Source organism: Setaria italica, chromosome VII, assembly GCF_000263155.2.
Source record: "Setaria italica strain Yugu1 chromosome VII, Setaria_italica_v2.0, whole genome shotgun sequence".
Lineage (NCBI taxonomy): Eukaryota > Viridiplantae > Streptophyta > Magnoliopsida > Poales > Poaceae > Setaria > Setaria italica.
The window spans coordinates 34,444,278-34,458,759 of NC_028456.1; the positions used below are offsets into that span (position 1 = coordinate 34,444,278).

The 14,482-nt window shown below is 42.8% G+C and overlaps 3 protein-coding genes across 3 annotated transcripts; 2 read left to right on the top strand and 1 right to left on the bottom strand.

The window, feature by feature from the left end:
• Positions 1–270: 270 nt before the first annotated feature.
• On the top strand, positions 271–2,122 carry LOC101752780 (NAC domain-containing protein 77). Its single transcript, XM_004977365.2, has 3 exons — positions 271–663; positions 806–1,110; positions 1,229–2,122. The coding sequence occupies exons 1-3, from the start codon at positions 477–479 to the stop codon at positions 1,835–1,837; spliced, it is 1,101 nt and encodes a 366-aa protein (XP_004977422.1). The 5' UTR covers positions 271–476; the 3' UTR covers positions 1,838–2,122.
• A 2,027-nt stretch (positions 2,123–4,149) lies between these two features.
• Positions 4,150–11,519, bottom strand: LOC101753191. Its single transcript, XM_004977366.3, has 9 exons — positions 11,362–11,519; positions 11,140–11,246; positions 5,993–6,095; positions 5,827–5,886; positions 5,490–5,552; positions 5,197–5,397; positions 5,021–5,120; positions 4,724–4,941; positions 4,150–4,599 (listed from the first exon to the last, which is right to left on the bottom strand). The coding sequence occupies exons 2-9, from the start codon at positions 11,244–11,246 to the stop codon at positions 4,507–4,509; spliced, it is 945 nt and encodes a 314-aa protein (XP_004977423.1). The 5' UTR covers positions 11,362–11,519; the 3' UTR covers positions 4,150–4,506.
• Positions 11,520–12,073: 554 nt separating this feature from the next.
• On the top strand, positions 12,074–13,920 carry LOC101753600. Its single transcript, XM_004977367.3, has 5 exons — positions 12,074–12,456; positions 12,778–12,842; positions 12,982–13,042; positions 13,194–13,340; positions 13,446–13,920. The coding sequence occupies exons 1-5, from the start codon at positions 12,183–12,185 to the stop codon at positions 13,559–13,561; spliced, it is 663 nt and encodes a 220-aa protein (XP_004977424.1). The 5' UTR covers positions 12,074–12,182; the 3' UTR covers positions 13,562–13,920.
• Positions 13,921–14,482: the final 562 nt, after the last annotated feature.

Consider the following 14,482-nt stretch of genomic DNA (forward strand, 5'->3'; position numbering starts at 1 on the left):
TTTTTACAGCAAAGTTTATTATTGGCTTACCTCAGAAGCCTCCCGACAGTTAGTAGTCCCCTAGCTGTAAACAGCTGTCACTCACACCTCTGTAAATAAAAAACAAAAATATGAATGCCAAAATAAATTACAATACTATGCTTCTGATGACACCTCTTAATTCTGATTAGATGGCCACATAGGAAAGTAATCAAAACCGAGTGGAGACTGAAGACTTCCTTACTAGGCAAGCCAAAGGAGGCTTGGCTCTTCCAGAGGAAGATGAAGTCTCACCTCTCACGCCACTATAAAACTTGGCTTTTCCTCCTCTCTCTATCTCCTTCCTATTGATTCCCCTACCTTTCTTGTGTTCACAAGCTTCCTCTAACAAGCTTAGCTTCTCTCTCTGCTTCGTTTTCCTCTGAGATCCTGGTTTGTCTCCGGTTCTTACTGAAGCTGCAGTCCATAGCGTTTGCAATTCCAACAAGAGATCGATCATGGTGGAGCGTAGTGTCAAATCAGAGCATGGAGGCGGCTTGTTTCTGCCTCCCGGGTTCAGGTTCCATCCCACAGACGAGGAGGTCATCACAAGCTATCTCCTGGAGAAGTTCTTGAACCCTAGCTTTGACCCACAAGCCATTGGGGAGGTGGACCTCAACAAGTGCGAGCCATGGGATCTCCCAAGTAAGTCTTCTACCTTTTTCGATCCCTTTAATTTTGTTCTTCAGTTGCACCACATACATGTATAGTTGCTGAAAATTAAGATTAATTTGAACTGATTATTAATTGATCGATGTTTTCTCCCATGTTGATCGATAAACAACAGGCAAGGCGAAGATGGGGGAGAAGGAATGGTTCTTCTTCTGCCACAAGGACATGAAATACCCGACGGGGATGCGCACCAACCGCGCCACCAAGGAGGGCTACTGGAAGGCCACCGGCAAGGACAGGGAGATCTTCAAGCCGGCTGCTGCTGCAGGTGCAGGCCGTGAGCTGGTGGGTATGAAGAAGACACTCGTGTTCTACATGGGCAGGGCTCCAAGGGGATCCAAGACCAACTGGGTGATGCACGAGTTCCGCCTCGAGGGAAAGTCTAGGCACAACAACGCCAAACTACGCTTCAATCCTAAGGTATATACATGGTCTACTTGAGTACGTACTTGCTTGTACATGCTGAAAAATAATTTGCAATTTTGCTTCAACTTAGCGTGTCATGAATTAATTAATTAATATTTGGTGAAATGTTCAGGATGAATGGGTTGTGTGCAAGGTGCACCACAAGAATGGGGAAGCCAAGAAGCCCGCCGAGGAGTACTCTGCCAGCACGCCCAACGTCAGCTCCGTGATTTCAGATGACGCCGGCGAAGGAGATGACTTTCTAGACTCCATGATCAATCCCATGTACTTCAACAACGCCGGCAGCCTGCCCACCAGCACTACGACCGTCAACGCCGCGCCGCCGCAAAACGCGGACTACGCAATTTCTTCTACCGCCGCGGGAGCTACGACGGGCACGACGAGTAGCTTCGTCAACCTTCCTAACTACGGCTTCAACGACACAACAAGCATCAACAACCTGCACCAGGTCGCTCTGGCCAATTCAGCAGCTCCAAGAAGCAGCTTCAGCTCCTCGTGGAACATGCTTCACGCAGACCATAATCAGGCAATGGGAAGCTACAACTTGCATCACCAGGCAATGGTGGCGAAAGCTCTAGGAGGAGTCATCTCTCCAAATTTCGCTGGTGGTTTACCGGAGTCGTCGGTGACAGGAATTCTGCAGCAGAATTCAGTGGGCATGCCGCAGCAGAAGCTACCAGGGAACTACGGGGAATTTTATGCCAATCATCTTAAAAAGTAGTGCTGGTGCTGGTGCCATTGGACCAGCTGCTAAGAATTTAGGTGATCAGATAGTGCGCTACTAAATGGATACTTGTTTAGTGATCGTTTTATAGTTTTTTGTGGCAGTTTTGTTGGTTGCTTAATTCATTAATTAGGTCGAAAACCTGAGAGATCATGCATGCTAGCTGTTTGTTTTAGGTGCTGTGTAAAAAGGATGGTGATTTTGTTTGTTGGTGAGAATTTGTTCCTTGTGTTTGGTGCTGATATTTTTATGCATCGGGACTTAATTGGTTTCTACAGTTTTAATGTCCTTTGTTATTTAACCAATGGAAGAACTTGCTTATCTTTTGTGTACTACTGAATCTCTATATATTTGAAAACCTGCTGGTACTAAATTTTTTTAGAAGGACAGGCAAATTAAAAAGATGGTACTTAATTTGAGATTGGTAGATTATGAAAGAAACTAAAGGCACGTCAGTTTGCCACTAGTAGTTAACTAAAGACGAAGGCTTGTAATCTTTTTTGAAGTAAATGGGCTTGTAATCTTGTCGCCCAAGTCAGGATGGGAGTGGCGACGACCCTCTCGATGTTGATGTACAGCTTGGTGCAAGCTAAGTCTGTCAGAGACGGCGGCCAAGCAGCAGGCACTGCACCGATGGATTTCATCAGGAAATCACGTGCCGCCAGGTCGGTACAGCATGCATTTTGGACGGCGGCGCATGCAGTCCACATGGCATCGTGACGTCACGCTCCATTAGCTTTATTTTCAGAAATGGAGGAGCAACTACGACGGAAAGCGCGTAGCTAGATACCTGCCAGCTGATGCTGGCCAATGCATGCTCTCAACTGTTCATGTGACTTGAGCAGTTGATCCATCCACGTATGCTTGCATGATCTGGAGTCCTGAACGATCGATCGTTTGTCTTCTGGGTATGTAGCTGTATGTGCTGAAATTATAACTGAAGTTTTCGTCCTACCAGCATATCTGGGCAACTTTTGTGCAACAAACTAGCCTGTGCAAGTTAATCCCATATCCATATATTTTCACGTAGGATCTTTGTGTACCTTCAGCTTTTGTAAGTACTCCGTGTGTGTGTGTCTCTCTCTCTCTCCATTATTGATAATTCCTGCTGCCATGGTCTTTCTTACAAGTCATGTTTTGCAGGCCACCGGCATGGTTCCTCACAACCTAACATGCGCTTATTTGGCGTCCTGCGTATGGCCAAAAATGTCGTCGTCAGCACCGACCATACGAAAATCTAGAGCATTGCATGTTGCCTTGAACAAAACAATTTTGCTTTCATCTCTCGATACACGTCATTTTCAGAGCAGTACCATATCAAACCGGTATCAATCAATCATAGACAGCAAGCAAGCATGGGACGATGCATCTCTCAACTGCTGCCGTGTGTGCTACGCAGTGTCAGTGTGTTGCGTATTGAACAAGTGGCAGAAGCTTGGTATGAGATATGAATATATGATATATATGAGGATGTTGGTCAACAAGATAAACAGTAGCAAGGAAAAGAGCATGCAAATTGAAAGTGCTAACGAAAAAGGCCAGGAAAGACTTTTTCATGCTTCATCCCAGTGCTCCTTGTAGTTGTAGTACCCTTAGTTCGACGTATTTTATTTCCAGTTTTAATGTTTCGTTTTCACCTAATTTGCTAGCTATGAGTCATGCGCACGATTACGTACCTAGCCCAGTAAAACAACGGTTAGCTAATTTCCTCCTTTTTCGTAATCATCACTGAAAAAAATAATATCTGATCTTTTTTAGTTTGCTACAGAACATAGTTGTACAACTTCAGCTTCCATTTACTGCCATATTTAAGAGGAAAATGACATAAGCATCTTATATATGCAGGTGCTTGACTCCAGCATAAAGGACAAATTGACCCCAGAAAAGACTCGATCACTCGACTCGACCTATTTTCAGAAGCGGATCATTGTTGGGTCAAGTGATCACTTGCGAGATAAGGTTGTACTGACAGTAACCTCACAAGTGAAAGCTACAAAAGTGGCTTTTATTTTATCTGTGTCCTACTCAGCCAAGTAGAAGACTGAAATGGTCTAGTAGTACCTGTTGATTCATTACCAAGTAACGGAACATGGGCCCCACACACGATCCTGGACAGCAACTACAAAGAAATTAAGCAAACATCTTCATCAGGGATAAGGACCAAGCAGATTATCAATGAGCCAGTGCACTGCACATGCATGAACAGAAACAACGCATTGCAGTCTCACCATAGGTGTTGACAGCAACAGACACAATTCACAGTTTCAGTTGAGGCACAAGATGTAAAGTAGACGCGACATATGTTTAAGTACAGTAACTTCGGATCAAATAAATAACAAGATCCCATTTTATTTGATGCACAGTGCCATCTTATTGGTTACCTGAATTTCAGGTTATTCACAGAAAACACTGGAGGCAATGCTATGTCGGGTACGATACAAGCCTCACACATGTATTTGTTTGCAAATAGCTCAGCTAGATCTCCGTAGGCATGACAAGTAATATTACACCAAAAATTGAGCACATTGTAAATAACATTTGGCTCATTTACACAAGGCCACTTCAAAAGAGGAAACTAACAATATCCACAAGTGCAGACCAGCAAACATTGGTCGTTCATACTCCTTGTGCCTCATCGAGCTCCCATATCCTGCGTCAAAGTGAGATCAAGATTCCTGGGGAGCTTCAAATCTCAACGGAGTGTCGATTCCCATCATGCACATGAGTCCTGATATCAAGATGATAAGAAGCACTATTCCCTGTGACAGTACACAAGTGTGAGAAAATAATGCAGGTATTCAAGGTACACTGATATGCAAACAATTAATCTACTTTCAGAATAGAACTAAGAAGTAATGAAACTGGCTATAAGTAACAACTTACCACAAAAGTTCCTTCAAGAAGAGTTGATTTGACTAGGCACTCTCCATCACATTTGCTCAGGCCAGCTTTAGTAGTAGTATTGGTCTTCTCTGCAAGATGCCTACCTAGAGGCTCCCTGGAAGGGTTCTCCAGTAAACCAGATGGTTGAGAAGCATAAAGAATCGTGTATTTGACCCCCAAATCCTTCAGCATGTAAACTAGCGCGGAAAGCAACTCTCCTGGCATGTCATTGTAGAAATTTAGCTTTCAGCAGTAAATTGAAAGCAAAAGAACAATGATAGTAGCCTTTAACCTAACCTTCTGATTTCGCAGGGTCTAAATTCTGGAAACCACCGCTACAGAAGATGATTAAATCAGTCTGACCGTCTGTGCTAATTTTCCTGTACCTTACCAAGTCCTGCAACATATGTGCAGTCAAAATAGGGAGCAAAAATAGAACAGAAGCAGGACTAGAAAAATATATAATAGCTTACATTGATAGCATCCATGTTGGTATACTTCTCAAGATCTTGACCACCTACAGTACACGTGTCCGTGTAGGTGATATGGTTTCTTTCAAAACCATTGTTACAATTCTCAGCAAAGCCAGATAGCAATGAGTTCTCCAATTTCTCATCATCTGATGTGGAAACATAGGGGAATGCGATGGAAAAATCTGAACTTGTGAAGGAGAGCTGGTAGAAGCATCGTGATTATAAGCAATTGAAAATTTGATGCTTCAGTTAAACAATAACTGAGAGGGAGAAAAAAGAGTGCCCATGATTACCTTCAATGTATCTGCTAAAGCTGGATCAACTTGCTTATCTTTAGATATGTCTGAGGATTGTAGCTAAGGAAAAAAGAACAAGTTTATGGTCAGTGACAACTGAAGCAATGTCTGTCTCAGTAATAACTTCACCATATATAGATTCACATATGGATAATTTACTAGTTTTATAAATTTATGGAATCAACAAACACAATTCTATCAGAAATATTGACTTTTAATCTTCGCTTTATGCACAACCACTGCTTCAATTTAAAAAATGTATTTAATTTGAACAATATTTGCACAAGCAGATTACTTAAAACCAGTAGATATTAGATGAGCATTAACTAAGTACCTTTGAGCCAATGAAAACAACGGCAACATCAACATTCTTCTGAGCATCCTCCCTTGAACACTAAGAACAAAATCATGACATTGGGAACTTATTAAACTTGTTTCAATGCAGGAGCTGATAATTTAAGTTGCATGAGAGCTTAAGATTCACCAATGAGGATACTTACAATAAAGTTTGACCAGCCACCTTCCTCAAGTACAGATTTAGCTAAACTCTTTGGAGAGACAGTCTGATAGTGGACTATTTCCTTAGTAGCATCAGAACGGAATCTGGAAGAAAAAGGTCAATGGAATGTAGGTAAATTCTAAGGTAGTGAACTTACATGTGCTTGCCAAAATAATCATTTGAAGCAGCAGCAGCAACAACAACAACACAGCCTTTCAGTCCCAAGCAAGTTGGGGTAGGCTAGAGTTGAAACCCAACAAGAGCCACAAATCAAGGTTCGGGCACATGAATAGCTGTTTTCCAAGCACTCCTATCCAGGGCTAAATCTTTGGGTATATTCCATCCCTTCAAATCTCCTTTCATTGCCTCTTCTCATGTCAATTTTGGTCTTCCTCTACCTCTCTTCACATTACTGTCACGCCTTAGGGTTCCATTACGCACCGGTACCTCCGGAGGCCTTCATTGGACATGTCCAAACCATTTCAACTGGTGTTGGATAAACTTTTCTACAATTGGTGCTACCCCTAACCTATCACGTATATCCTCATTCCGGACTCGATCCCTTCTCGTATGACCACAAATCCAACGCAACATACGCATTTCCGCAACACAATAAATATTTAAGGTACAAGAAATATTTAAGATGAGCTAGTAAGTTTGGCTCAAGTCAGCAACTAAGTGGACTGATAAGACACCGAAATTGAACAGGGCATCATTGGATCTAGTCAGCAAGTAACTGAACTTAGGTCACTGAATAATTAGGTACCAGAGTATTGGAAAGAAAAGTATTGCATCCATCGCGTGCATCAGAATCTAGGTGCAGCATGTAACCTAGACAGCAAAGGTTGATTAATGATTGAGATGTATTACTGCATGGATGTAAAATTCCCTGATAAAAGAAACTCCATACTGCTGAAAACTAGTTATTGTTTTGTTTAATGGAATCCATGGCTTCAAGTTCCATTGCAATTAGAGGGCAGAGATGGTACTGAAAAAGTAAGAGCCAAAAGTAACCCAGGCTCATACTCTATGTACCAAAACAAGGGCAGCATACAAATATACAATAGTTTCAAGCACAAACTATACGATGCCACAATGTTCACTGTGTGACATCAAAGACACAAATTTGCCATTAGTTATTCAACTTTTAAAGGGCCACTGAATTTATGAATTCCCCAGGCCTAAAGTCAGAATCCTGAACTTTCAATAGTATGTTGGATGACATGCATTTAAAAAAAAATACACGTAAAAGTCGTCTGACACAATGTGGTAATGCACAAATCAAGCTGCAGTAAAGAGTAAACTGTTATTTGCTCGGAATGAGATGTGGCATGCTCTTCTATAGCATGGAAATCGACAGATGAAGTCTAAACACATAGCTAATCTAATTATCCCACTCATTGGGCCATCATATTCTTATTTAACACAAGGCAATACTGAACAGACTGCCAATAAAGAAACTCATCCTTGAACAAAGATTAGTAAATTTCATGTGTATGACAATGCTTTGTATACCAAGTCAGAACGGTTTCTACTTCCTAAGTGAAGCATCACAACCATTGGCGGAGCTACAGGGTATGCCGGGTGGTCCCGGGCATACCCTGGTGGCCTGGTTTGCTGGGCTGGGCCCCACTCCCTAGCATATTTTCCCTCACGCCTGGACTCAATGATTCAGCAGGCCGCGCAGGTGTCAGGAGCCCAAGAGCCTGGCTGATTGTTTATCTTTTCTCTGGAAAAATAATTCCTTTCCTCCCTGATGCCTGACCGATTCTTTCCTCTGACCGACGGTTCCTTTCCTTCCTCTGCCACGGAGCTCTAGTGACCTCTCAGCTCTCACCTCTGCCGATCTACGGATTGCGCACTGCAGCTCTGCGGTCTGCCATCTGCGCTTCTGCCACGGGCCATAGCCCACCGGCCACGGCGCCCAGGCAGCTTGCAGCGGCGGTCTGGCAGATCGCACGACGCATAGTGCACACGGCACACCGCACACAACTACACGAGTCCTCCCACGGCGCCACGACTCCTCCGGTGACGGACACCGACTGACCGGTCCTACCGTCCTCCACGGCAACGCCGACGGCCGCCGCACAAAATTCTGATCGGGAAACAGAGAGGTTTAAGATGAATCTATCTTCTATTTTTTTTCTTATTTGAAAAGATTTATATTCTTAATTTTATTTATTTATTTATTTATGAGTACTTTTTTATTTCAGTTCATGAGTTTATTGAACAGACCATCAATCTATCAACATTCTTAAATTAATATCGTGTGAGGTTGTGATTTGTAAGTTTTCTACCCGAAAATTTAAAACATGATTCTATCGTTACATGTTTGTTTTGCTATAATGTCTAGTTAGTTGTTGTACTTACATTACATAGATATTTTTTTTCAGAACGGTTGGATTATGAAGAGAGGCGGAGATATTGCATCTCTTTTTCAGAAACACGCAGCAAAGAAGGCAGCGGCAGATGCTGCTTCAAACATTATCCCATCTCCAGTTGAAACTTTTGTGGAAGAACAGAATCAGAAGCAGGATAGAGTGGTAGTTGAAGAAATCGCAGATCCTGTGCCCTCGCCTCCGCCACTGCAACCACCCGCATCACAGCCGCTGGTTTATGATATCAATCGCCTTCCACATGATCCAGGTGAAAGGCAGCCCATTGAAAGTTATCATGTTAATGATCAAGATGCAATTCGAAGAGCATATATTATTAAAGGCCGATTCAAACTTATTAATCATGATTTTCCATCAAGAAAAATTGGAGGTAGGGATCGCCAATTCAATTATGTATGGATGTATAATCATGAGTGGCTTGAATATAGTATCAAGAAGGATTCTGCGTTTTGCTTTATATGCTACTTGTTCAAGAAGGGTGCTGGGTCAAATACATTTATTGTTGGAGGATGGAATAATTGGAATATAGGAAACAAAGCACTTCTCAAACATAGTGGTTCTATGGCACACAATGCAGCTCAGGAAAGATACATTAGTTTTATAAATCCCAAGGTAGCAATTGATTATCACATTGAGAAGTGGACTGATGAGGATCTTCGTCTTTATAAGAAAAGGTTGACATATTCACTTAGATGTATCAAGTTTCTTTTGCATCAAGGATTGGCATTTCGTGGACATGATGAAAATGAAGAGTCTAGCAACAGAGGAAATTTCATTGAACTTTTGAAGTTTCTTGCAGGAAATAGTGATGAAGTGAACAAGTACGTCTTGAATAATGCTCCAGGTAATTGCACCTTAACTAGCCCAGAGATACAAAAACAAATTATTCATTGTTGTGCCATAGAAACTAGAAAGAAAATAATTGAAGAACTTGATGATGAGCCCTATGCAATTTTAGCTGATGAGTCCAGTGACATATCACATAAAGAACAACTAGCTCTTTGCTTGCGTTATGTTGATAAACTTGGAAGGCCTTGTGAACATTTTATTGGAGTCGTTCATGTAGATGATACTACCTCTTCGTCACTTAAGGAAGCTATTGAGGGTTTACTTGTTAGTCATGGATTGACTATGACTCAAATTAGAGGTCAAGGTTATGATGGGGCCAGCAATATGAAAGGAGATATTAAAGGGCTAAAAACATTGATCATGCAAGAATCACCTTCTGCGTATTATATTCATTGCTTTGCACATCAACTCCAACTAGTTCTTGTTGCTGTTGCCAAGAGAAATACTGATTGTAAGAGCTTTTTTGATCAAGTATCTATCTTATTGAATATTATTGGAGTTTCTTGCAAGCGTCATGGTGTGCTTCGAACTGCTAGGCTTGAGAATATCAAGAAAGCACTTGAGTGTGGTGAGCTTGAATCAGGGAGTGGATTAAATCAAGAGATGAGTTTGCCTAGGCCTGGTGAAACTCGATGGGGCTCTCATTACAAAACTATATGCAGCATCATTACAATGTATTCCTCAATCCATGATGCGCTCATTGATCTTGGTGATGATATTTCACATAAGGATGATTGGACAAAGATACATTTTGTACTTGGAGCATTTGAAACTTTTGAGTTCGTTTTCTTTGTGCACTTAATGTTTGTTATTCTTGGATACACAAATGAGTTATCGGAGTGTTTGCAGAGGAGGGATCAAGATATTCTTAATGCAATTTCCCTTGTTAATGTGGCAAAGAACAAAATGCAACAGTTAAGGTTTGATGGTTGGGACCACTTCCTTGAGAGGGTCACTTCTTTTTGCATTAAACATGATGTTGAAGTTCCTGCTATGGATGGTGATTATGTGCCATATGGAAAATCAGCAAGGTACGCTCGTGCTCGAAACCAAACAAATGATGACCATTTTAGAAGAGAAGTATATATTGGTGTCATTGATCAAATTAGTCAAGAGCTTGATAATCGGTTTGATGAGATCAATATGGAGCTACTTTCGTGTATGTCAGCCTTCAGTCCTTCCAATTCATTTGCTTCGTTTGATGCACAGAAGGTACGCAGATTGGCTGAATTTTATCCTAAGGACTTCTCCAACAATGATTTGCTAAAACTTGAATTGCAACTTGATAATTATATTGATGACATGCGACGAGATGATAGCTTCAAGGGTCTAGACAGCATCGTTGATCTCTCAGTTAAGCTTGTTCAAACACGGAGGCAGAAAGTGTATGATATGGTTTACTTGCTTCTCAAAATGATATTGCTTTTACCAGTGGCAACAGCGAGTGTTGAAAGGGTATTTTCTGCAATGGTTAAAGTGAAAATAAAGTCAAGGAATAAGCTAGGCGATAGTGTTTTGGATGATTGTCTAGTCACATTTATTGAGCGGGATATTTTCTTCCAAGTGAATGAAGAAGATATAATCAACACATTCATGTTATTCAAAAAGCGGCGGGTAAACAAAGCAGACAAGTAATATTGTAAGTTTCTTTTGTGCTATATTTCGAACTATTTATATTATGATTTGTTATTGTTTCTAGCTTAATCTTTGAATTTATCAAATTGTAAATGATTTTATCGGACTGCATAAGATTTTTTTTGGGGCATACCCTATGGCAAAATTCTAGATCCGCCACTGATCACAACCATTACCCCCAACATTAACATCACCCATCTTTTACCTAACACGGGATCTCGTGCTAGGGACGGACGCAAAAGATGAATGAGCACAGCGAATTACCCACCCGTAGTTCTTAGGCGCCCAGAGGAACGCCGGTGCCAGCACCGGCGCCGCCGAGGACACCTGCGCTGCGACGAGCAACACCGCCAGCACCGCCCATGCCGCCGCCATCTGATCGAATCGAATCCCCACCGATTGTCAAGTTAGAGGCCAAAAAATTGTGGAAAATTGTTGAAACAAGAATCGATCTGGGCTGTTGAACGCAGAGATCTCGGAAAAATCTTACCTTTGGGCGAGCAGGGATCAGAGATTGGGGATTTGTGCTGCCTGGCTCGGTGGGGTTCCTGTCCTCTAGGTCGCCGTGGCTGCGATCTGAATCGGTATCGCTAATTCTGGAGGTCACACGAGCCAGCAAGTCGTTAGTAGCTACCACCACGCTTATTACAGAGACACTGACCTGTGGGCCCAGATAGCAGAGGCTATCTTTATGTATTCAAGTTCGTGTCGTGATAGAGTTAAGCCTCTACGTCACAGCATCCAACTCTCTTCCCCCAACAAAAAGAAAAAAGAAACGAAAATTGGCGAGTTCGTGTGTTTGGCAGATCATCTGGAGCTGATTCTCTGCTGAATCTATCAGAAATTTTGCCAAATAATTTTTCAGAGAGAAGTGATTTCTGCTGAATCTATCAGAAGTTTTGCCAAATAATTTTTCAGAGAGAAGTGATTTTCTTCTGATTCTGTGAAGCTCTGAAATGAATTAAGAGGATGGGGATAAAAAAATAAATAAATTCTTCTGATTTTAAAAGTTTATATTCAAAAATAAAAAAAAATTACTTTCAACCCCACAATCACTTTCTGTTGGAGAAGCACCTCCTACCTCTACACCGTAAGAAACACACCGTGACACCGAAGCTCGTAGCAGCAGCAGATGACAAATCGGAACGATTGGCTATGAGGCCAGGTGTGGGATTCAGCACAGGACAAACAGCAGCCTCAACTCTTATCTCCCACGATCCACAGAAAGAACTTAATCGAAAGCAACAGAATAATTCATTTGGCAAACAAAACCAAGGCCTCCTCCCCTGCTGACCAGCAGCGCCGGATCTGATGGAAGCCGCAGCGGCTACTACCTCCTCCCTGGTTCTCTTCTCCACTACTCCCAGGAGATCACCAATTTCAAGCTTCGCTTCCCCCTCGTTGCTTCTTCGGCCTCCCTGCAACTACAGCTGCTCCGTCTCCAGTGCCAAGCAGCAGCATCTGGTTTGCCTGGCTGGGCCGTGGCTGAACAGCAAGAAGAGCAGGGTCCTGAGGTGTTCTTCCAGCCTCGCTGACGGCGCATCAACCGTTCGTTCTTCAGTAAGATGGGTTCTTGATCCTGCAGGTTTGCTACACCCTACATCAGTGATTCCTCCATTCCTCTAGTAGGAGTACCTCCCAAGTATGTCGTGTCCTACCGAATTGAATGTGGCATCTGCGATTTACCACTAGTCCGTTGGGGTTCTGAATGTCCTCATATTCTTTACCGACTCTTATCAGATTATTGTTCCTGAAGAGCTAGCGTTATCAGTACTCAACAGCCTGCATTTGCATGCATACCCATTGCTGGAATTGGACTTGGAAATGTGCATGCGTCTCTTTCTTGCCCTTTGTTGCATAATAACAGAACTCAAATGCATTCTGGTCCTTGCATTGTGCATTTCAGGCGACGGCGACTGGCGCCACATCGGCTACAAAGTTGCACGCCCCGGCGCGTTCGAGATAGCCTCCGTACGTGCTGCTTTTGTGCTGCTCACATATCATCATCATCCTCTTTATTTCTGTACCGCGAACAACTGACATTACCACTGTAACCGCAACATGTTTCTACTCACGCGCGTTGACAAAAAGAATCGTTTGTGGTGTCCAGGATGCGGTGACCGTTGGTCGGGTCGCTGACAAGGCTGACATCGTCCTCCCCGTCGCCACAGGTCACTTCTTGCAAATCCAGTCACTGATTCTCATTTCTACATTGTTGTTCTGAAACTGATAAGTAAGCATGGACGAAATTCAGGAATCAGGACCGTACTAAATTGTTTCGCGATCTGATCTTGCATTCCCTGTGCGCGTATAAAAATGCAGTTTCAGGCACGCACGCTCGGCTGGAGAAGAAGGATGGGAGGCTGTTCGTGACGGACCTGGACAGCACCAACGGCACCTACATCAACGAGCGCCGCCTCAACCCTGGCTTCCCCATCCCCATTGACCCCGGCAGCCTCATCATCTTCGGTTTGCGCCGATGACTCACTCCGATTCAGTTATTAAGAGAAGAAAAGTAAGGCTCTTTATTGGTTGTCAACTGTGGAATTTGCATTTTGCATCTATATAATGCAGGTGACATCCACTTGGCGATGTTTCGTGTGAGGAAGATGATAGTTGAGGCGACCAGCGAGACGGACGCAGCACGAGAAGAAACCAAGACCGAGGTAGTTTCAGCTGCAACAAGCTAGGAAGCTCTGATGCGTTCCGAGTGCCCTACGCTACTAGAATGTCCGGAATAAGGATGCTCTATATGTGGCGTTTCCAAAAAGAGCGTCAGACACTTTTTTTTTTACGAGATGTGAGTCATATTCAACCAGAAGGGAAGGCACAAGGACAAAGATAACCGATTGTAGTAAAAATCTGCATCCATCTCTCTCTGAGTTAGCTTTTAAAGAAGAGACGATGCACTATCTCTTTCTCCTCACATGCTCTCTCTTCCATGTAAGTACAATGATGCGTTGAGTTCCTATGAGCTAGCTAGCTAATGTGTTATTGTTTGAAGAGGCCCAATCAAATGCCTGTTAAAATAGAGATGTTGCATCTACAAGAGTAGAGGCAAAGTATGCTTCAACCAACAAGTCAAAGCGCTAAGGTTTGCACAATCATCTCCGGGGCTACCACCAAATCTCGCCTTTGGCTAAGAATTCCGTAAAATCTTTCCCATGCTTGAGTAAGTTTTTCTGTGACTAGGACGAATGTGGCCACCTTCTTAACCTTGCGACAAGCTGCTGAACCATACATATCTAGTCTAGCACAAACGCTCTTCAACAGGCTTCCCAATTTCCTGCAATTTGAGCTATACCAATCATACGCCCTTCCTGTCAATGAAAACGGGAAGAGGTACCATATTTTCCAAGAATATGGCATTCCCTTGTACTTAAAAGTTGAGCAAATGTGGTTTCCGAGGATCGTTGCGAGAAATGCAGTACATTCGAGGTCGAGGAGCAGATAGATGGATAGATTTTCAGAGCTTGTGGCAACACGCTTCTTTGACAAGTGCTTGGCAGAATGAAATGGCCAAAATTTATAGCCAGCAGAGCCAAGACTGATCAACGCAGGTCCCCCAGGAAACAGGTCCCCGAGAGGCTCATGGGCAGTTTTGTCATTTC

Bases quoted from the DNA above. Each gene is read 5' to 3' on its own strand.
- LOC101753600 (XM_004977367.3), top strand. From the start codon at position 12,183: ATGGAAGCCGCAGCGGCTACTACCTCCTCCCTGGTTCTCTTCTCCACT. The intron at 12,843-12,981 runs GTACGTGCTGCT...TGTGGTGTCCAG, and splicing joins GCGCGTTCGAGATAGCCTCC to GATGCGGTGACCGTTGGTCG. The intron at 13,341-13,445 runs GTTTGCGCCGAT...TATATAATGCAG, and splicing joins CGGCAGCCTCATCATCTTCG to GTGACATCCACTTGGCGATG.
- LOC101753191 (XM_004977366.3), bottom strand. From the start codon at position 11,246: ATGGCGGCGGCATGGGCGGTGCTGGCGGTGTTGCTCGTCGCAGCGCAG. The intron at 6,096-11,139 runs GTGGGTAATTCG...TTTTTCTTCCAG, and splicing joins TGGGCGCCTAAGAACTACGG to ATTCCGTTCTGATGCTACTA. The intron at 5,887-5,992 runs GTAAGTATCCTC...TTTTGTTCTTAG, and splicing joins GTGGCTGGTCAAACTTTATT to TGTTCAAGGGAGGATGCTCA.
- LOC101752780 (XM_004977365.2), top strand. From the start codon at position 477: ATGGTGGAGCGTAGTGTCAAATCAGAGCATGGAGGCGGCTTGTTTCTG. The intron at 664-805 runs GTAAGTCTTCTA...GATAAACAACAG, and splicing joins CGAGCCATGGGATCTCCCAA to GCAAGGCGAAGATGGGGGAG. The intron at 1,111-1,228 runs GTATATACATGG...TGAAATGTTCAG, and splicing joins AACTACGCTTCAATCCTAAG to GATGAATGGGTTGTGTGCAA.